The sequence below is a fragment of the Haematobia irritans genome, chromosome 4 (genome assembly GCF_050003625.1).
Source record: "Haematobia irritans isolate KBUSLIRL chromosome 4, ASM5000362v1, whole genome shotgun sequence".
Taxonomy (NCBI): Eukaryota; Metazoa; Arthropoda; class Insecta; order Diptera; family Muscidae; genus Haematobia; species Haematobia irritans.
Genome location: NC_134400.1, coordinates 183,075,759 through 183,097,557, shown reverse-complemented (window position 1 = coordinate 183,097,557; position 21,799 = coordinate 183,075,759). Strand labels below are relative to the sequence as shown.

The following is a 21,799-nucleotide window of genomic DNA, read 5'->3' as shown; positions in this document are numbered from 1 at the left end:
AATTTCATGCATTTTTCTTACTGATTTAGTTTTCACTTTAGCGATTTTAGCGGCTAAACTCGAACTTAATACTCACCTTTAGAGTTGAAAATCAATTTGTTTTCCCGATTACTGCGTATCAATTGAGTTAATTTATCTGCTTTATATTGAACTGTTTTAATAAAGCAACCGCGAAAATTTCAACTCGAAAAGCGAACATATTACTTACCTTAACGCACACTGTCTACAAGAACCTGACACCGTACGACAACTTATTCTACGCGCAAGGTATACAATTTTTATTTGCATTGTTCAGCATTAAAATCCTCAAATCGAACAGTAACTTCCAAGATATCTACAGCCCAAGCAACAAAGAATTGTATTACTCTAAATGGATCAGCTCAATTGAGTGTAATGGCTGTTTTTTGTTGAGAACGCGATTTTCTCAACATAAATATACCCTATAATTGTTTGAAATATTTATTTATTCATTTATTTAATCAACCAACGCCTTATAGGACAATTTTTGAAAAATTATTGAATTTTAGCATTTTTCAAACGTTTGTGTTTATTGTAGGGCTGTCGACGAATGTGCTTTTTATAGTATACCCCATATGTAATAACACCGACGTGTACCATAAATGTTTTTATTAACTCAATTTTTCGGGTATGAAATCTAAGGGCAGTTTACACTGAATGAAGACTCCAATTTATTAATAAATAATGCTAAACAGCCACAAATTTAACAAATATGAATTAGTTTTTCGGAATCCCGAAAAATCCCGGGATTCAAAATAAAAAATCTCGGGATTCGGGATTAATACCATCCCGAAAATTACGGTATTTCCGGACGGGATTTATCCCGGGTGATGTTTATTGGGATTGTATTGAAGATATTGAGTACTCACTTAGTAGTAACGAGTACTCAATACATCAGTCAGTATCGAGTACTTATAATCAAATACTAGTTACTTTCCCAACACTACGCGACTCCATTGGCGCAAATTTTGTTATAAAATTAATTTTTATTTGCATTGTTCAGCATTCAAATCTTCAAATCGAAGTAGTAAGCTTCCAAGATGTCTACAACTCAAGCAACAAAGAATTGTATTACTTTAAATGGATCAGCTCAAATTATTGCAGAATATCTGAAGTATGGAATAAACTCAATTCTCTTTCAAAGAGGTAAGTTGGCCAGTATTTCATGTAAACAATATGATGATATTGAATGCAACAACAGGAATTTATCCGGCCGAATCTTTTTCCGCAACACAACAGTATGGCTTAACAATACTCATGTCCAAGGATCCAAAGATAGAAGAGTTTCTCCAGAAAGTGTTGGAGCAAACTGAAGGTAAGTTGCTATGATAAATAATCAAACCTGAAGAATTTCGGAATCCAACAACCTTTCAAAGAATTACATTTGATAGAGTTTTGGAACACAATAATTTACAATTAAATTTTGATTTAGCGGTATAAAACTAAAATATATTAATTTAATTATATCCTTGTGCTTCTATCGTGGTGATGCCGTCCAGAATGGCTTTCGAAAAATATGATCAATAAAATATCCATGGTTATAACAAATGCACACACAAAAGAAGTGCTAGAATGTTGGGATTTCAAAATGAATGCAGAGTTGGGCGATGGCGATACAGCCGATCCACAGAAGCTGACTTCATCCAAAGAACTTAAACGTATACAAAACGAGATAAGAGATGTGATGCGCCAAATTTCAGCCACTGTGACTTATTTGCCCCTATTGGACTGTATTTGTACCTTTGACGTCATGATTCACACTTTACAATCATGTAATATACCAGAGAGTTGGGATGAAACAGGTCCAGCGTTTATCCAAAATGCTCAATCGGTACAACTGCGCTCCTTTTCGACTGGGTTGCACAAAGTCGACACTGTAGTTAATTATAAGATGGCTTCGTAGCATTAAGATAAATTAATGATTTTATTTTAAGCGTCCAATATATTTTGTATCACTAACTTATTGCTTAACTATCACGTCCTACTTTCTATACGTCTTGCATGCAAAAATTTGTTATTAAAAATAATTAAACTAAATTTTGGGGATCCATATTTCTTTGATCTTACTTATTGACACCCATCTAGAAGATTGTTGGACGATTTTGGGAAACCTATATAAAAGTCGACATCTGACTTTCGCCGTTATTGAAAAGGTTACTTTTGCTGAATTCTTATCAAATACGAATTTTTCGTTAAATTAGGCGTGTTTGGTCGGTATAAAACGGTGATTGGTTTTTGACCAATTTCAAAAGTCGATTTGCAAAAATTGTAAAAGTTAATTTTGGAAAATCAACTTCATTTTGTTTATAAAATCATATTTTCTTGCAAGTTTTGTTAAATCCAAAGTGTTTCAATATTTAGCTAAAGTGGTGATTCCTCCTTTACAACCAAAAAATGTTGCTACTGACAGCACCATCAACATTTTCTTATGGGACTGATTGAAAAAAAAGGTGGGTGTTTTGAAGCATAGAGTTGTAAAAAAATGCACTTTTGATGATGTGCGCCAGGAGTTAGTAACAACAACGTAACATATCTATGAATTGGGGGAAGTGCATGGGAGAAACTGCATCGATTGAAGAGGCAATCGTTGAAATAAGATTGCTTCAAGAAAAATGCTATAATTTATTAACTAATGATCCCACACATGTCATATTTATGGATCATTTTTTGTGTCAAGCCAAGAACTTTTCAAAGTTATTTATTTTTTTTTCAATTCATTTATTTTATAATTGCTCTTTGGTTGTATTTACATTTTTATAAAAGAAAAGAAATATGTGTATTTTTTTATAATTTTCTTGGAAAATTCTATTTGGACTACATACTCTAAATTATGAATATAATATACACAGTTTGTTTGAAAAGTTTGTAGTTTAAATATATATTACATATATATTTTTTCTTCAAAGCGCTCAAGGTCCAGCCTTTGAATTCTTTTTTGTTAGACTTAATTTATCTTCAATTCAATCATATTATTTAATGAAATTTGTATACTTCTTATAATTATAAAATTGTATGTGCTTTGGTTTTTCGGTTTTGGTAATGGCTCCAAGTCTTACATCTGTACTTAATCTATTTTTGGGACATTTAATCAATATCCACGTCTTCGTTCTCATCTTCTGGTATCTGTTTTCTATCCAATTCCCTTAAAACTTCATCAGCTCGCCCAATTAATCCGATTAGACGGAAGTTTTCACGTTCCAGAGCAAAGTCTTCCAAAAGCTTTAAATATTTGCGAGCTTCAGAGCATGATCGAATTGCCGGCAATTCTTGAGATTTGCTATTTTGTTCTATTGTAACTGGTCTTTTACGATTTGCATATCTGGTTGTGCTTGAAGACTGAGCCTGCGAATGGTTTTGTCCTGAAGGCGATATAGGGGATGAACTCAATGTGGGGGCTTTCGTTAGCTGTGGCATTGGAGGCATGTTTGCAGCAGGAATTGTTTCAGTTGAAAACGTTTTGTTGTTGTCGTCATTTTTACCTTTTTCCACATTTTCTGTACCCATATCCTGTTCCTTAGACTCTGTTTTTATTCTTTTTCTTAATGATGATAAAGTCAAATCATCCAAAGAGTCCTTTGACGATTCTTCTAACATATCTTTATTATGTATTGGTATAGCAACCACATGAGCTGGTAATAATGTGGGCATTGCTGGATGTGTTGTTTGTCTAGCAGGCGTTGGAAAATCATTTTCTTCGTCGGATATGTATTCTTTTTTTATTTTAATTTCTGTCTCTTTCTGCGTATCATTGGCATCTTTCTGTTCACTTACGAATTCTTCATCATGTGGCTCTTCTTTGATTTCCTTTTTTATTTCTACAATTGGATTTGGAATAGCGATATCATCATTTTTTTCATTTCTTGAAGCTGACGTTTGGGGTATGGTACTGTTATTACTGTTCAAAGTAGAGGGTTTAGATGAAGCATTTAAATTATTTGCATGCTGTCCTAATGTTGCTAAAGGTATAATGGTCATTGTCATTGGGCCAGAACCCTGTTTTTGTCCAGGGGTAACAATTGGTGTAGCTACCAAAACCTTTTGTCCACCCGCCAATCCATTTCCTGGAATTGGCAATGCCACCAACTGGTGCATAGTGGGAACATTAGAAGCAGTTGTTTTAGTTGGAAGGCCTGTATTTTTATTACCCTCTTTGCAAAGTAGTTTGTTTTTCAATTTCTCTTTCGCATTTGAGTTTTGTTGCAGTTTTCCTTCTCCATCTTCTATGCTTTCAATGCTCCTACAATCATCGTCTATAGTTATACCATTTTCGTCAGTGCCATTCTCATCCTCACCATCATCCGGACAACATTCGGAGAGGACGTCTTTCATGACGTCTTTAATTTGAACCGAATGGCCTTGAGTATATGAGATATTTAAAGTCTTACTATCGCACGTATATATCTTGTAGGTAGCCCGAAATTTATCACACCATTCCTGATGGGGGAAGAAATTTTGCAAGCCCATGGCGCTTTTGAATTGCAAAGCCATCTTTTGTATAAGACCATCGGTAATGAGAATGTCTTTGTAGTACATCATACGGCGTATCCATTCGTATACAGCTTTGCCAAGCATTGAAACACGTACTACTTTCATTTCCAACGTCTTTGAATCACGGCACTTTCGTGTTCTTTGTTCCCACGCATTTAGTATTGCCTCCTTTTGCTGAACAATGCGTTTTATTTGATCAGGGCTGCATTGGAACATGCGCCCAATGCGCTTGTATATTGGACGTTTTTCATACTCCCGTATGGCTGCAACTTTCTCATTCAATGCGAGAACATTTTTCCTCTTGATGCGATTATCGAACATTACTTTTTCCACCCGAGGCTCCTGCAAAAGAAGAAAAACAAAAAAAATGAATGGATGCAACTTTTTTATTTCGTTTAGTTTGCTTTTGTCAAATATACATGTGCGGGCTTAAGTGTTATCGCACATGATTATATTTGTTTAAGTATGTTGGATAGGCGGACAGACACCCTGGGGTACTTCGACTCAGCGGCCGTCTTAAGTGACCTGTGAACATATTTGGCCCTAGAACAAATATATTGTTACACATCAAAGCTTATTATACTCTGAACACATAGAGTTTTAGGGTATATTTCGAGAAATTGGTTGAATTTATTGCATTTCTTATATGTGCTGATTATTGCAATAGGTCAAAGCTTGATCATTTATTTATTTTAATTTAAAAATATAAAATATTAGAGGAACAATTTCGCAATTAATAGCATTTTAGTTTTTGGGAATTCGAAATAAGCAATCCTGCTGTTCTAAATAAAATGAAATGCAATAGTTGTAAGCTAGTGTAATATATTCGGAGAAGGAGAACTAAAACGCATGATAGACTGACGTTGAATGGCTGATTTGAATGTGAGAGCAATGGTTTCTGCTTCGGCGCAATGAAGAATTCACAACAGCACCACGTCAACTATCCATTCGATAAATTCTAGTATTTATTTTTTTTTACTCATAATGATGTAGCAAGTGTTGCCTCATTGTCATGAAAATACAATTAAACGCTATATAATTCACATATAAATAAAACTCACCTTGTTCGGTGCGGTCGCAATGGTGACATATTTGTTGACATTGGTAGTACTACTACTCTTACAATCACTGTCTGTCGAGTTCCTCATAATTTATGGACAACGATATGATGTAAAATTAATTATGGTTGGATTTGTATCCTTTCAATTTTTTTTTCTTTACACAAAACAACTCACTTGGAGCAAATGTTGGCTTCTTTATGCGTATCCTATTATTTATATTTTTTCTGTAGAATAGTGTAAATATGAACTGATAAGCATTCAATGTAGATCTTAAAATGTTTTGTTAAACTCGGCTATATTCAACGTTTTTCGTTTATTTTATTTTTATTTTAGTTTATTTTATATTGGGGCAAAACTACGGCTCTGTATTTCTTTCGTTTTTTTGTTTTATATGTCAATGTGTGTCCATATCGTTTCATATATTTTGTTCTATGGGGGCAGTTTCATGTCTCTCCTACTTGGCCTTTTTCTTTATATCACGCAAAAACAGCCCCACAGTCAAGCAGTTAGGAAAATACGCTAACACCAACACAATGCTCGGAATATATACCACCCTACCGACGGTATGGCATGTGAGTTTTTCCTATGCTTTGTTATGGTTATTTGCTGTTGTTGTTTTTGTGCTGTTGAGGGTTTTGCTTTTAGTTTACTCCACAGATGACAGAATTCACGCTTCCACGACGCTTTAGAGATGACTAGAACGTTGGGTTTTATGCAATGGGGAAACAACCGCATTGTTTCTGAATGTGACAGCTAGCCGGAGAGTAATGGCTTTACGGAGAGAGTTGGGTCATGGTGAGAGTGCTCTCGTCAGCGCGCATACACTCGCATTTTGCGACACACATTTCTTTGTACTAATGTATATTCATGCATTTCACCAGCTCTATATTTCTTTATCAAAAATTCAATTCAATATAACCAGACAGAAGAGCAGCGGAAATATATTGCGCCGGTGCCATGTTTCTCGTTAGGGTCGCATGGGGTATTTCGTATTTACAAACACTTACACTTGCATGGTAAATATGCGGTATGTGTTTGTTGTTGTTTTTTTTTTAAGATATTCATAACATTAGTTTAACACCGTTATGCTTGCCGGAGAGGGGGTGGTTTTACACCATCCCTTCCCTTATTACGTTTTCAATCAAATAAATTTTGTCCATAGACTTTATTTTGTACGTTTTTTTCTTTCCGATCTTGCGCATTATGCGAGATTCTCTAATGTATATTAGGGAGGCCAATATGTGCAATAATTTTTTTTTGCATTTAATTTATAACTTTATTATTATTATAAAATATGCATAATTGGACTGCAATGAGTACACTTGGAAAATTTCCTTACTGCAAGGAATTGAAACAAGAAGAAACAAGTAAATAAGGTTTGGGCGAATTTTATGTAAGCAATATATACAGTGGGTCACAGTGAAAATGGTTCACTTGTAACAAAACGCTTTAAATGTAGGAAGTCAAAGAAATAAATGAAATTATACAAAATAACTAATATAAATAACCTTGTTAATTATTTTTGAATAAAAATAATATACGAAAGTTGATTAATTCATTTACATAGTAAAAATATATGGACTTAACAGGAAATATGAAAGAAATTCATGTCACAGTGAAAATGGTCCGCTTAAACTAAAGTGAATTTAATATGAAAAAAATGGAAATTGAGCAGGGTTTTAATATTTGCTTGGGTATTTGGGTATCCCTTTTGACGAATGACTGATTTAAGGCGATCTGGAATAGATTCCACAAGTTTTCTGGTATATTTTTGACTTATTCGATCCCACTCTTTCAGGAGAGCCTTTTTTAAGACTTGTTTGTTTGAAATATCATGTTTTCGTATCTCAATTTCCAATTTTTGCCACAAATGTTCTATGATATTCCAATCTGGCGATTGTGGAGGAGTTTTGATTACTCTGGGGCAATGATACAAAAGCCATTCTTTGACAATTCCGGCCGTATGTTTCGGATCATTATCCTAATAAAAATGAAATGTGTCCTTTATGCCAAGTTTTTCAACACTTTGTTTAAGGTTGTCTTTTAAGTATTGTATTCTGTCTATATTCCCATCAACAATATGCCATATTTACAATATTTACCAACGCCAGCTGCCGAACATGCACCCCAGTCCATTACATGTCTGCCACCATGTTTAACCGTTGGGCGCAAATGCTTTGGATTCATCTCTTGATTGGATTTTCTCCAAACATTTACCCGCCCATCTGACCCAAAAATGTTATATTTGCTCTCATACGTAAACAAAACATATTTCCAGAAAGAAAACTCCTTTCCCGCATAGCTATGGGCAAATTGCAACCGAATTTTTCTATTCTTTTGACTTACAAAGGGCTTCTTGCGTGCTACTCTGCCATTTAGTCCATCTTTTCGGAGAATTCGGCTTATTGTCTCGGCATTACAGCTTATATTGGAATGATGTTCAACTATATCCCGAAGTTTAAGAGCGCTCAGCTTTGGATTAATCTTAATTTGCTTGACTATCCACCTTTCTTGAAGTTCGCTAAAAAGCTTTTTTGGGCTGATTTTCGGCTTATTTATAACACGTCCTTCAATTTTATATCGGCGAATAATATTTTCCACTGTTGTGCGTGCTTTTTTAACTATTTGCGCTATTTCTCTTTGACTTTTACCATTTTTATAGTGCTCGATAATTAAATTTCGCATATCAACCGTAGTGTGGCGACCCATTTTGAAATGTGTATTAAAGTTTGGAGAAAAAGATATAATCACTGCTTGTTTCACCACAAAATAGTAGAGAAGAGTAAATAAAATGTAAATAAGGCAGACCAAAAGGAAAACTACGAAACAGAACCGTTATTTATTTCAGATTTCCATTGTGGACCATTTTCACAGTGGCATGAATTTTCTGCTTATTTCGTATAAAGCTTTGATAAGCATAAAATAATATGGAATTGAAATAAACATTTTGTGTATTTTTTGTGTAAATATCATGCCCTAACTATTTTAATTTATTTTTAATTATATTCGTGTTGATTTTTTCAAATTGGCAATATAGTTCTCTTTAATGAGAAGATCAAATTAGAATTGGTTCTAATTTGGCGAGTATCTCTTTTTCTTTCGCTTTAAAAGAAATAAATTAATTCGATTTGCGATTCCGGATTTCCGAACATAAGGGTATATTTTTGCTAGTGGGTAGATCTAGCCGTGTCCGTATGTTGTGTTGAAATAAAGCTTTCTAACGAATTGATAAATTCACTTGACTTCTTATTACTATAGGTCGCCGGATATGTGGTATATCGTTCTATATATCCCCATATCGGTCTATATATAGGTAATAGACTGATTTCTACATTTGAATTTTTTGTCATTCGGTTAGATTTAGCAGGACAAATTATGCGGTATGTGGGTCTTGGTTAATCGCTGATAAAAAGGTATTGAGGAAGATGCATTTGCTTAATTTTCACTGATCTGCCCTGGCAGATCTCTTTCATCCGGTGCTATGGGGGTTATACAATATAAAAATTACATGAAAGCAGAAAATTCTGCTAAAACAACAGGGTGTGTGTAAAAGGGAATTCAGAGATGGCGCCTTGTGTTTCCCACAGACTGTGTTTTTCTCAAGTGAAAACTGAACGGAAATAAGCTGTATATTTAAACCTATTTATTTACAGCATATTTCCGTTCAGTTTTCATTTGAGGAAAACACATTTTGTACTTTAAGTATATCTATTATCATACTATATTCCTCCCTGTATGTCTTTCAAATTTGACTTGTTTTCTTTTCGGAGTGGATACAACAAAATGGTCTACTTGGCTCCAAATTGCATTGAATTTAATACGTCCATACTAAACATATTACTTAGGAGCAAAGTCTGACATAGGCTCCGTAGGAACTAACATCCGATCTAGAAAACAATTTTGAGAAGTGTGAAGCCATGATTCGAACCAGCTGAAATTTTTTTTGGATAGTACTAATGGGTGTTCAATATTTATTTAACAGCCTATTATGCAATATCATAAAAATATTATGGACACATGATATAGGGATAAAAGAATTGAATGACAAAGTTTGAATGTTTGCCTACTTATATTAAGGGCTAGAGTAGCTCTTAACCTTTTTGAGAAATCTAAAATTTATGGCAAATATGTATGGTAATAAACGTCTATGGGGAGATCTTTGTACGTTGTATTGTTAATTATTGTCCATTGGAAGCTTAAAAGCCCTACAATTATTCTGTCGAAACTTTCAAAGCTTTACCATTTGACAAAACAGTTTTTTTGACAACACCACCAACGGAAAAAGTCATTCGCCAATTGGCTTATCGACGCTCAGCAGCTCATCATTTTAGGATTGTAATCGGGCCGGATTGTAATCGTTTTTGGAAAATTGGAGGAAATTAGGTTATTTAAATAAAAATATTAGTTCAAAAAATCGATGTAACATTAGTTTTGCGCTATTTACGTTTGTTTTGTGTGGTGAGTGAACGACGTATGCTGTCAAAACAAATAACAAGGTGTTGCCATACCTGTGATGCTAGAGGGCCACATTTATTCAACATACAGTGTTTCTATACAATAAAATGGAAAGTTGCTTTGTGGTAAAGCAGATAAAAATATCACTTTTTCTAATTTTACTATAATTTGTAGGGGAATGATTCAAATCAACAATTGAAAAAGTTTTTCTTTAAAATGAATTATGAAAAAAAGGAATCGTGAACAAATGACTGTTTTAGCGCGATAATGAAATCTTAATAACGGCCTGTAAGGTAAGTATACACTCATAGAAAAAAGTCTGCTAAAAACAGCAGTCGATGTCTGCTGTTATATTTTTGTACTTCAGGGCCTAATGAACAACAACTTATAAAATTTTTAGGTTATAAATTTTTCTTCAAAGCAAATTTAAGAATCAAAAGTAGTTTTTGGTATGTTTTTGCACTGTAATATACTTACAAGCTCCTAAATACGATCAGCAAACATTTTGTTTGATGTTATGTCTCAATTCGATAAATATTCAGATTTTTGGTCAAATACTATAGATATTCATTAAATATTGTTTTAATTATGTTAGGATAGATCCTAAGTTGACATTTTTATTTGTTTTAGTCAAAATAAAACATGTTTTTGTATAATCGAGATAAATAAAATAGTAGGAAATGTTTGCTATTTCAGCAAACAGTGGCTGCTGTCCCTTTTTCAGCAGACTTTCTGCTGCTTTAGCAGACTTTTCTGCTGTCCCTACTAACAAATTTCTTTGGGTGTACGTTCGATTTTCGAGCCTATTACAAGAGCATTAAGAGATTTTAATTCAATAAACTTAAACTGGAATCTTGATTTTTCTATGCCTTTGAACGTTTTCAATCAAATTTTGGATGTATTTTATTTTAGAAACTAGTGAATCTTTAAGAAATAAGTTTTTGATGCATACTAGCAAGCCTGTAAGGATTATATTGTAATTTATCCAAAGACTGAATAAATAAATAAAAATCAACTTTTTTTTCACGGTTACTTTTTTTAATAAATTTTAAAATATTAAACTGTACGTCGTCGTATATATTTTTGCACTTTTTTTAAGATTAGTTTTGCTGGAAAAACCGAACATAGTACCCAAATTTATGAAGATTTCATTTGTGAACGTTTTACATTAATATAAAACATTAAATTTAAATTTCCAGATACATTTTTAATAATGAATCAAACTTACGAGAATTATATTAAACAGGAAAATTTACTCGTTTCCGAAGAATTTATAAGCATTCCTTCCCTATCTACCGGAGATTCAATTACTGGAGACGAGTATAAAGATGCAACTCTTGTTTGCCAAACAGTGGTCAAAGCGAAATTTCAGGATTTGTTATTTATGAGTTGGAATCTCAATCAAATAGTAGTTTACCAATGCCTAACAATAAAACAACAGAGACTGCTACTGAACTCATTTTGGGCAATACAAAAGCTTCAAAGTTGGATGTTTCTCAAACAAATTCAAAATCGACCACAACTACGCCAAAATCTTCTACCCCAATTTTATTAAATGGTAAATTGGGTAAACGATCACGTAATTCTTTAGTAAAAAATAATATTGAACATAAGAAAGCATGTTACAATCTACGAGATGTAGCACATTCGCAAAAAAAAAGAACAGCCCTTGATATCGATATAAGAAATGATGTCGCAAAGACGAATTCTAAAAAAATTCTAAATTACTTTATGAAAAAGAAACCGCCTCAAGTATCCACTCCTAAAAGTTTATATGGAATCGAAACTAAACTATTCAACGAAAGAACTGCAACGGAGGCGGAAAATTCAGTTATTTGCTTTAACAATAAAAGTGAATCAGAAAAAGGGTTAAAACAATCAACAAAGACGAATACACATGATGTTCAAACGAATATAATAATGTCATGTCAAAGATCTAGTACTACGTATTTCGATAAAAACACGAATGTATCCCCACTTTCTTTAAATATGCAATCAGCAAAGATCTTGACGCCATATGTTAATAAATGCGACCTCGATAATACAAAAATAACCGCCACTCAAATAAAGCCCATTGGAGAATTAAAAGTAAAATGCCTTTGTCGCCTTAGAGGAAGCGACACAGATGAAGATATTTCATCTGTTCACAAATCGGATTCCGAACTAAGAGACTTTTTCAAGCTATTTGCAAATCTGAAGAAATGGTTGAAAACGGAAAATGCTGTCGCTTTTAACTATGAATAATAAAGAAAATTATTTTTATTTAAATCGAATGTTGTTTACTATTCTTTATATATTTTGATTTATATTTGACCGGTCTTTGATCCATATGTTTATCAGTTGGTATATATTCTGGAGTTTATACTCTGAGGACCGTTTTTCTGACGCTAAATAAATTATTAAATCATTAAATTAATTATTAATTGATAATGTTAATATTAAGATATTTATTTTTCAAAGAAATGTATTTAAAAACACGTTTGGAAAAGTCCCAGCAACGAATTGTGAAGACGAAACTCCTTCAAGCAATTTGCGAATCTGAAGAAATGGTTAAAGACGGAAAATGCTGTAGCTTTTAACTATGAATAATAAAGAAAAATTATTTTTATTTAAATCGAATGTTGCTTTATTTTCTTTAAAAAACATTGTTTACTATTCTCTATATATTGTGATTTATATTTGTCCGCGTTTTGATCCATGTGTGTATCAGTAACAAACCGCTGGTATCTATTCTGGAGTATATACTCTGAGTATTAAAAAAGGTTGAAACAATCAACAATCAATGTTGATTTAAGTAACTGTATAAGGCCTTTGTAAGGCTTAGTTACATATGAAAATAAAATAAATTAAAAGTTAAAGGTAAAATTGTTTAATATATTTATAGTTTTGTATGGGATCAGCTCTTATAGCCACATGATAAATAATAAGATATTGAGAAACCAGCCTAGTTTGGTTGTACATAAATGAAATTATTGTTCCTTTAAATATGACTGCAGTAATGAAGTAAAATAAATTCAAATTTTTATATGTGGAGTTTGTCGCCCATTTCTGTAGCTAGGGTAGGCTATATAGCCTACACTAGCTACATACACGCAACAAAAACTTATTTCGTAAACTGGATACATTTTGTTAGTTTATACATTACGTGTAATATAAAATGGAACCAGTCTCATTAAGTCATTTCCAAAAGCTAACTTCGAAACTAGATCTTTGTGGCATCTGGCTACTCTTATGACTAGAGGATATTTCATCCAAATAAAACATTTCCAAAATTGTCACATATACTATATCTATCCTCTCTCAATTATAATAATTTGTCATTGCTGATATATTTGCCCACAAAAGGAAACTTAAAAATAGAAAACAAAACGTTAACTGCATAGTTGTGAAAGTTTCTGTGCTAAATATATTGATAACCACAGTTTATGTCTATGTTTGCAAAGGTTTAATCAGTAAAAAAACACCTTTGAGATTGTCTGGAAATGTATTGATAAAGCAATCATATCAGTGCTTAGTCTTTTTACCGATGTCAATATAAACTATTTTCCTATTGAATAAAACAATATGTACATGTGTATGTGTGTACAAACATACATTGTCTTAGGTGTCTTCATTGAATCAGTTCCAAAGATCATCATTTGTATGTTCACCCGGATCTTATATAAATCAATTACAGACCCTGCCAAATAAAAGATTGTCAGCGACATGTTTCTTATTCACTGACCATATCCAATACAAAAATTAAAGCAATGTATAATAACAAAATACCGTATTAATTATACCATTTTAATTGTTAATACCATACTGTAGTTAAAGGTGGCTACAAAGTTCATATATTACAAAAGTAATATAACGAATGATTCATTTTCTACAACATTTAAAAGAAATTTGGTTATTTGGAGATTTTTAATATAAAGGCACGTTTATTGAAAATTACACTAACAACAATATATTTCGAATTGTAAATGGTTGCATGATATTCTATTTTATTGTAAGAATTTTTACAAAAATATTATCTCTCAACAACTTGGTATGAAAATAATTGAGCTAGATTTTTGTGAGCCTCCAAAACAAAATAATTACCTTAAGTTCTTGGGGCACAATTTTATTGTGTTACTTTATATGCATGTGGAAAATTAAAATACATTCGTTTTCATTAAAACTTAACCTACAATGTGGGTGGTTTTTACTCCACCATTTTCTAAGACAGTATTCGCTATATCACACAATTCCTTGTACGAATTATTGTGACTCGATGATGTTGCATGTTTTAGACTCGTTCGACATCTTTCGTTGGCTTGATAGCACCAAGCTTTTGTTAGAGCAATTTCATGGTCGGCTGTTGGTAACTTCTCGTTTATGGCTCTCGTTGAGCGAGACATAGTTACAACCATGGAGTAAATGTCAATAGCGGCATCAGCCAATCTGTTTAGCACATTCTGTTCATGTATAATATTTTTGCCATATTTGACTAGAAGTGTTTCCACAGTTTTTCCAAATATATCAATGCATTCGCCGGCATCTTTGGCAGAATCCGTTAGGTGAGGAGTAACGTGAGGTGACAAATCAATACCGCCGATGCCAACCGAAGATGCTGCGCGACGGGAGGCTTCTTTGAAGATCAATCCCAAATTGGCTGCAGGATTTTTGAATGCTCTCTGTAGTTCTTGAAGGTGAGAACCTGCATACTGAATTCCAGTAAGAGCTACAAACAATCTCAAAATATCATTGGTTCCTTCGAAAATTCGGAAGATACGCAAATCTCGCATAACACGTTCCAAACCGGTTGCTCTCATAAAGCCCATGCCACCCAGTATTTGAATCGATTCATCGCATACATACCAAGCCGCCTCGGAAGCAAATACCTTGGAGATTGCTGCCTCGAGATGGTAGTCTTGGCTTCCAGCATCCATATTTTGTGATATTTGGAAGGCCATGGATTCAGTGGCGTATTGTATGAGACACATTTTGGCAATCTTTTCCTGTATGGCTTTGTACTCTTTCAACTTTTTACCAAATTGAGTTCTGTTATTGCAGTGATCTACAGCTGTTGCAATGCAATGCTTCATTGTGCCACTAAGGGTAGCTCCCATACCAAAGCGACCATTATTCAAAATATTCATTGCTACTTTGAATCCTTCACCCTCCTGACCCAAGACATTTTCGGCGGGTATTTTTACATCTTCAAAATATACTTCAGCCGTATTGGAAGCTTTAATACCCATCTTCTTTTCTGGTGGTCCATGGGTGACACCTCCAAATCCTCGTTCTACTATGAAAGCTGTTACCTTGTCCTTCTTTTGACCGGTAACGGGGTCTGTCATTTCTGTTTGAGCAAATACTGTCATGATATTTGCTATGCCTCCGTTTGAAATCCAGATTTTTGAACCATTTAGGATGAAATGTGAGCCATCTGCACTTTTAACAGCTCTGCATTTAATAGATCCCGCATCTGAACCAGCACTAGGTTCTGTTAAAGCAAAAGCGGCATAGACCTTACCCGTGGAAACTTGTGGCAAATATTTGGCTTTCTGCTCTGGGGTTCCGTATAGTAAAATGCCCTTGAAACCAATACTTTGATGTGCACCGATTGTAATACCCAAACCCAAGTCGTTGGCACCAACAATTTGACAAAGACGGCCATATTGGGTGTTATTCAATCCCAATCCACCATATTCATGTGGAACTTGTATGCTAAATGCGCCCAACTCCCATAATTGGGCCAAGGTGTTATCATCAATTTTTGAATTTTCATCATTTCTAGTAGCATCATTAACTTCCAAGAAGAACTTTTCGAATGGATCTATTAAACTGCTCGTAAGCTCTTTATCTTCCTCCGATAATACATCAGGGTAGGGAAACACCTGTGTCGAGGCCAAATTGCCACGAAATATATTGGCCATGAAGGATGCATTTTCTTGTGGTTTCTTTACTTCACGTTTTGCAGTACTGGCTTTTGGAGCTGCTGTTGCATATAGACGCAATAAATACTTAGCTCTATTCTGTGGAGCAATTTTTTCGATCACTTTTAACATTTTGTTTTGTTTGCTGCTATTTTGCTACTAACGAGTTTTTCTAATTGACTTCTCAATTCCCCTTGGACTTTGATCGGAGACTGAATTAAAAATACTCTTTGTCCCTCAAGATGAACCAAAAGAGATGATGATGTTTACAGCTGTCATTTGTTCAAAAACAATCACTGCAATACAACCCTGGGTAGTATTGGCCTTTCTAAATGTCAAAACTGAGTGTTGCAGATTTTAACTTGAATACAATAATTTGTTTGTACTTGCATACATATACTAAATTATAAATAGAGATCTAAAAAAATATTCAGACTCGTGGCAACACATCTCTTTTCTTATATTTGAAAGAACGTGGTAAGTAATAATTATGAGGACAAAAACGCTCCAAAGTAATTTCAAATAAAACTATTGAAACTAATCTTCGGTGATAACAACTCTCTGAAAATAAATATAAACGCTAAAATTACTTTACAGAGAATGATTTCGCCGAATAGTAGCGTCGACTAAAAGTTCCAGTCAATTTTTATACCCTGCGCCACACTGTGGAACAGGGTATTACAAGTTAGTGCAAATGTTTGCAACACCCAGAAGGAGACGAGATAGACACATGGTGTCTTTGGCAAAAATGCTCAGGGTGGGCTCTTGAGTCGATATAGCCATGTCCTTCTGTCCGTGAACACATATTTGTAATCAAAGTCTAGCTCGCAGTTTTAATCCAAACGGCTTCAAATTTGGCACAAGTATGTGTTTTGGCTCAGAATAGAACCCTATTGATTTTTGAAGAAATCGGTTCAGATTTAGATATAGCTCTCATATATAAAGGGTGATTTGTTAAGAGCTTGATAACTTTTTTTTTAAAAAAAACGCATAAAATTTGCAAAATCTCATCGGTTCTTTATTTGAAACGTTAGATTGGTCCATGACATTTACTTTTTGAAGATAATTTCATTTAAATGTTGACCGCGGCTGCGTCTTAGGTGGTCCATTCGGAACGTCCAATTTTGGGCAACTTTTTCGAGCATTTCGGCCGGAATAGCCCGAATTTCTTCGGAAATGTTGTCTTCCAAAGCTGGAATAGTTGCTGGCTTATTTCTGTAGACTTTAGACTTGACGTAGCCTCACAAAAAATAGTCTAAAGGCGTCAAATCGCATGATCTTGGTGGCCAACTTACCGGTCCATTTCTTGAGATGAATTGTTCTCCGAAGTTTTCCCTCAAAATGGCCATAGAATCGCGAGCTGTGTGGCATGTAGCGCCATCTTGTTGAAACCACATGTCAACCAAGTTCAGTTCTTCCATTTTTGGCAACAAAAAGTTTGTTAGCATCGAACGATAGCGATCGCCATTCACCGTAACGTTGCGTCCAATAGCATCTTTGAAAAAATACGGTCCAATGATTCCACCAGCGTACAAACCACACCAAACAGTGCATTTTTCGGGATGCATGGGCAGTTCTTGAACGGCTTCTGGTTGCTCTTCACTCCAAATGCGGCAATTTTGCTTATTTACGTAGCCATTCAACCAGAAATGAGCCTCATCGCTGAACAAAATTTGTCGATAAAAAAGCGGATTTTCTGCCACTGATTTTGGTAATAAAATTCAATGATTTGCAAGCGTTGCTCGTTAGTAAGTCTATTCATGATGAAATGTCAAAGCATACTGAGCATCTTTCTCTTTGACACCATGTCTGAAATCCCACGTGATCTGTCAAATACTAATGCATGAAAATCCTAACCTCAAAAGAATCACCCTTTATATTTCGCCCGATGTAGACTTATATGGCCCCAGAAGCCAGAGTTTTACCCTAATTTGCTTAAAATTTTGAACAAGAAGAACAATTAGTACTATAGTCAAGTGTGCCAAATTTTATTGAAATCGGTTCAGATTTAGATGTAGCTCCCATATATATCTTTCGCCCGATATGGACTAATACGATCCCAGAAGCCAGAGTTTTACCCCAATTTGGTTGAAATTTTGCACAGGGAGTAGAATTAGCATTGTAGCTATGCGCGCCAAATTTGGTTGAAATCGGTTCAGATTTAGATATATCTCCCTTATATAGCTTTCGCCCGATTTACACTCATATGACCACAGAGGCCAATTTTTAACTCCGATTGATATTTAAATGTATGTATTTGGGACAAACCTTTATATATAGCCCCCAACACATTTGACGGATGTGATATGGTATCGAAAATTTAGATCTACAAAGTGATGCAGGGTATAATATAGTCGGCCCCGCCCGACTTTAGACTTTCCTTCATCAAAAATATATAAAAATGATATTTTTATTTATTCGTTTTTTTAATGTTTGGGTTTTAAGTTCGAGTTTAGACGCTAAAATCGAAAGTAAACCTGTAAAAACAGAATGAAATTAGAACTTCCTATTAGAAATTTTGTTATAACTTGGCGATAAACCGTGAAAATTGACTATTTTAGCACGATAATGCGATCTTAATACCGTCCTAAGGGCCGATAATATGTTCTGCTGTCACAAAACTTAAATCACTGACACTATTTTTAAATATCTAATTTTAAGGCACGTAGGTTACGATAGATTAGATATAGTGGTATCTCGTTATCTCAGGCTCACTTAGACTATTCTGTCCATTGTCCACAATAGATCCGTGGTGCAATAGTTAGCACGTAATTTTATTTAATTGATTGATTAGGTAAATATTGACCAAATTTAGCAGTAATATGATAGTTTAAGTCCAATTGCATATCCTGTAAATTGATTTCCGTTGCTGTCCATAGCATCTGAGGTAAACAAAGAGAAAATGTTTAACAAAAAACTAACTGAGCTAAAGGGGTTTTATGTGTTTCTCAACTTCCCTTATGAAATACCATGCAGTATTTTTTTAAACTATGATTATATATCTTTGAATTGAATATTCTTTCCATCTACATGAACTTATTTAATTTTTTCTGTTTCTGAGGTATCTTAACAATGAGCACACATTGTAGTTTTCAACTCTTAGGAGAACACTGCTAGCTAAGCCAATGTTTAACTGACAATTGTGACAAATAAAAATTGCAAATAAAATTATTTTCTGGAAAAAAAATTTGAAATATTCAACTTGTTTCAAGATGATGAGAGAAAAGTGTCGAAAAAGGGTCTTCAAATGATCGCAATTATTCATGCGATACGTAATATATTTTCTCAAATTTCGAATTAAACATGGATAAATATTCAAAATTCTTTGTTTTACATTTTCCACTTGTTGAACAATGTTTCGATTTGAATGGCAATAATGACACATTCCCTAATATACTTTCGTTTAAAGTTTACTTTACGTCTTTTAAACCTTGGTGGTTACTCTCTTGAATGAATTAATTTTAAAAGATAGAATTACACACAATGTATGCTTTGAAACTTTTCCATTCAAGTGTTGGCAAGATTTTACAAATTCATAATCGGCGTTATGTATGTTTTTGCCCGTTTAGTTTAGTTTTTGTGGAAAACTGAACATAGTACCCACCTTATGGGAGAAAATATTTTATCTAGTTTTGCAACAAAAAATTTAGATCGAATGATACTTTTCAAAAAATCTCGTTAGTTGGATGTTCAGGTATAATCTTCTAATATAACCCATAGTTTGTTAAACATATCAACAGCAAAGTCTAATGATTCAAAATCATGGTGGTCAGCTTCAAAACAATAGTGTCTTTTGTATATATGTAAAAAATGTAATGTCGACGTTAAATGATGTAGAATCCTTTCCATATTTGTAATAAAAAGCATTTTGTATGTTGTAACAAAACTCTGAGATTTAAATTTATTTTTCTAATTTTATATAGGTTCAGTACGTTTTTAACAAAAAAAAAGGTATATACAATAAATTAAGTCATATTTAATGGAGCATTTTAGGGCAACTGCTGTTTTTGGACACTTGGTAAATCTCTTCAAAAACCTCGTTTGAAACAAATAAAAATAGAATATAAAAAAAAAACTACTTCAGATGCGCACGCTTTCGAAAGGGTTTGGTCCGAGGGATATTCCAGTTAATTAAAAATTGTTCAGTGATTTAAATACTATCGTTGTATAGCTATAACTTCTAAAGTTTTCCTAAACAAGTTAACAATAAATACATTTTACAATACTTTTTTTGTCCAGCTAAATACATAACTAACATCTGGACTAAATATTAACGTTTCCTCCGACGACCGCTGCCCGACTGCCCTTTTTTAAGACAGCTTCTAATTGTGATATAAGGCCAATTGCTCGGAAATTTTCTTTAAAGAGAGCAAAGTCTTCCAAAGGCTTCAAGTATTCAAGAGCCTGCGCGTATGTTTCCAAGTCTCTAAAGTTTGTTGCCACACTAGGTGTTGGTGAGGTATTACCATTTGTTGTAGTTTCACCATTTTGTGATTTGGGGGAATTAGAGCGGGATATGTTATTATTGGAGATTTGTGAATTAGTGGGTGATGGTGCCGAGGACCTACCACTGCCATTAGCGAGTGGTAATTTTATTTTAAAACTGTTGTCGGGTAGGCCATTATTATTGTTGGCAGAGCTTTGGCCAAATTCACCCATTGGAGTACTACGTTTTCCATTTGGTTCATTCCTATCGGATGATGTACCTGATAGACGTCGTTTAGATGCAAAGCGGTTTGTTGGATTAGGCAGACTATATCTACTTCTTATGGGATCGTTTTGAGCGGAGGAATGAGATGGGGGGCGACTATTTTGATTTTGTTCGTTCTGTTGGTCATTGTAGTAATGACTACTATTTGAGTTTTCCGAACCAAAGGAGTTATTGTAACCATTCTGACCAGCTTGAAACTTTTGGAAATAAGCCTGTGCTTGTATTTTAGAATCTGGAACATTATCATCTTCATCTTTTGTTGACTGATCCTGATCAGTATCCTCGTCATCATCGTCGTTCCCATATTCTTTCACGTAATTAATATATTGTTCAGGCATATTTTCAAAATTATCAATACGATCGAAATTTGTTGGTGGGAATGCATGTTGCAAATCTTGCACAATATCGGGAATCCATAGTGATGGTCCAACCGGCTTTAATTGATTAGTAGCCAGCTTCTTAGCAAAGTTTGTCAAATGGGTTGTACGAAAACGGTTCAACCAACGATTGTCCGCTGTAAATCCATCGAATCTTATGATCTGTTTGGCTGTTTCAGCTTTTTCCTTTATCATACCATGAGTTATAGAACCTCGTAACTGTGGATTTAAGTTGGCCCTAACTAGCCACTCATATACGACGGCATTGATGTATGCATGCTTACGGCTTCTTTCGTTCTCAACAAATAAGACTTGGTCTTCAACATCTTTCAAATTTGATGGGACATCTAGTTTTAATGTAGGCACCGCATTACTTGTTAACCGTCGCCCACCAATATACTGGGGTAAAAAATGCAAAGAACATAGGAATGCTTTTTTAAATGGTAGTATGCGACTTAAGGACGCTTGGCAGGCTTCTATCCACTGCTTGTAGAACGGATTATCGGGTCTAGGAAATTGGAAAAATTGCAAATTTGGTTGAAATCTGGAGTTTGACATGCATCCTACGATGCAACATTTGCGTACAAACGGCATTCTATTGCAATTTCTCCACCACTTAACGATGTACTGTGTAAAACAATGCTTCCTATTCTAGCGGGTTAATTTATTGTTTACCGAACAGTGGAGAGAGTGAATATCTGAAATGAGAACAAAAAAGGATGAGTGAAAGAAATGTCAAAACACAAGTTAGTAAAAGAGAATCGTTAACAAGAGGTAGTTTTGTCA

General features: G+C 34.1%; 5 protein-coding genes across 6 annotated transcripts in view; 2 read left to right on the top strand and 3 right to left on the bottom strand.

The window, feature by feature from the left end:
- Positions 1 to 937: 937 nt before the first annotated feature.
- Positions 938 to 2,070, top strand: mad2 (mitotic arrest deficient 2). The gene is made up of 3 exons (XM_075306179.1): positions 938 to 1,164; positions 1,220 to 1,333; positions 1,518 to 2,070. Exons 1-3 carry the CDS (start codon positions 1,059 to 1,061, stop codon positions 1,919 to 1,921), a joined length of 624 nt encoding a protein of 207 aa, XP_075162294.1. The 5' UTR covers positions 938 to 1,058; the 3' UTR covers positions 1,922 to 2,070.
- A 516-nt stretch (positions 2,071 to 2,586) lies between these two features.
- On the bottom strand, positions 2,587 to 6,424 carry ebd1 (earthbound 1). Its single transcript, XM_075306166.1, has 2 exons — positions 5,568 to 6,424; positions 2,587 to 4,848 (listed from the first exon to the last, which is right to left on the bottom strand). Exons 1-2 carry the CDS (start codon positions 5,652 to 5,654, stop codon positions 3,103 to 3,105), a joined length of 1,833 nt encoding a protein of 610 aa, XP_075162281.1. The 5' UTR covers positions 5,655 to 6,424; the 3' UTR covers positions 2,587 to 3,102.
- Positions 6,425 to 9,824: 3,400 nt separating this feature from the next.
- Positions 9,825 to 12,636, top strand: LOC142234970 (uncharacterized). Of its 2 annotated transcripts, none has more exons than XM_075306177.1 (3): positions 9,825 to 10,025; positions 10,197 to 10,310; positions 11,269 to 12,636. In XM_075306177.1, the coding sequence occupies exon 3, from the start codon at positions 11,442 to 11,444 to the stop codon at positions 12,264 to 12,266; it is 825 nt and encodes a 274-aa protein (XP_075162292.1). In that variant the 5' UTR covers positions 9,825 to 10,025; positions 10,197 to 10,310; positions 11,269 to 11,441; the 3' UTR covers positions 12,267 to 12,636. The 2 variants fall into 2 exon arrangements, with proteins under 2 accessions (XP_075162292.1, XP_075162291.1); XM_075306176.1 differs by having other exon boundaries at positions 10,197 to 10,315; positions 11,222 to 12,636.
- Positions 12,637 to 14,070: 1,434 nt separating this feature from the next.
- Acadvl (Acyl-CoA dehydrogenase very long chain) lies at positions 14,071 to 16,147 on the bottom strand. Its single transcript, XM_075306165.1, has one exon. The coding sequence runs from the start codon at positions 16,055 to 16,057 to the stop codon at positions 14,186 to 14,188; it is 1,872 nt and encodes a 623-aa protein (XP_075162280.1). The 5' UTR covers positions 16,058 to 16,147; the 3' UTR covers positions 14,071 to 14,185.
- A 3,644-nt stretch (positions 16,148 to 19,791) lies between these two features.
- Positions 19,792 to 21,799, bottom strand: part of LOC142234966 (uncharacterized) — a 30,908-nt gene continuing 28,900 nt past the window's right edge. The window contains exon 2 of the mRNA XM_075306172.1: positions 19,792 to 21,711. Coding sequence (XP_075162287.1) covers positions 20,189 to 21,607 — 1,419 coding nt within the window. The 5' untranslated portion in view covers positions 21,608 to 21,711 and the 3' untranslated portion in view covers positions 19,792 to 20,188. The remainder of the gene's footprint in view (positions 21,712 to 21,799) is intronic.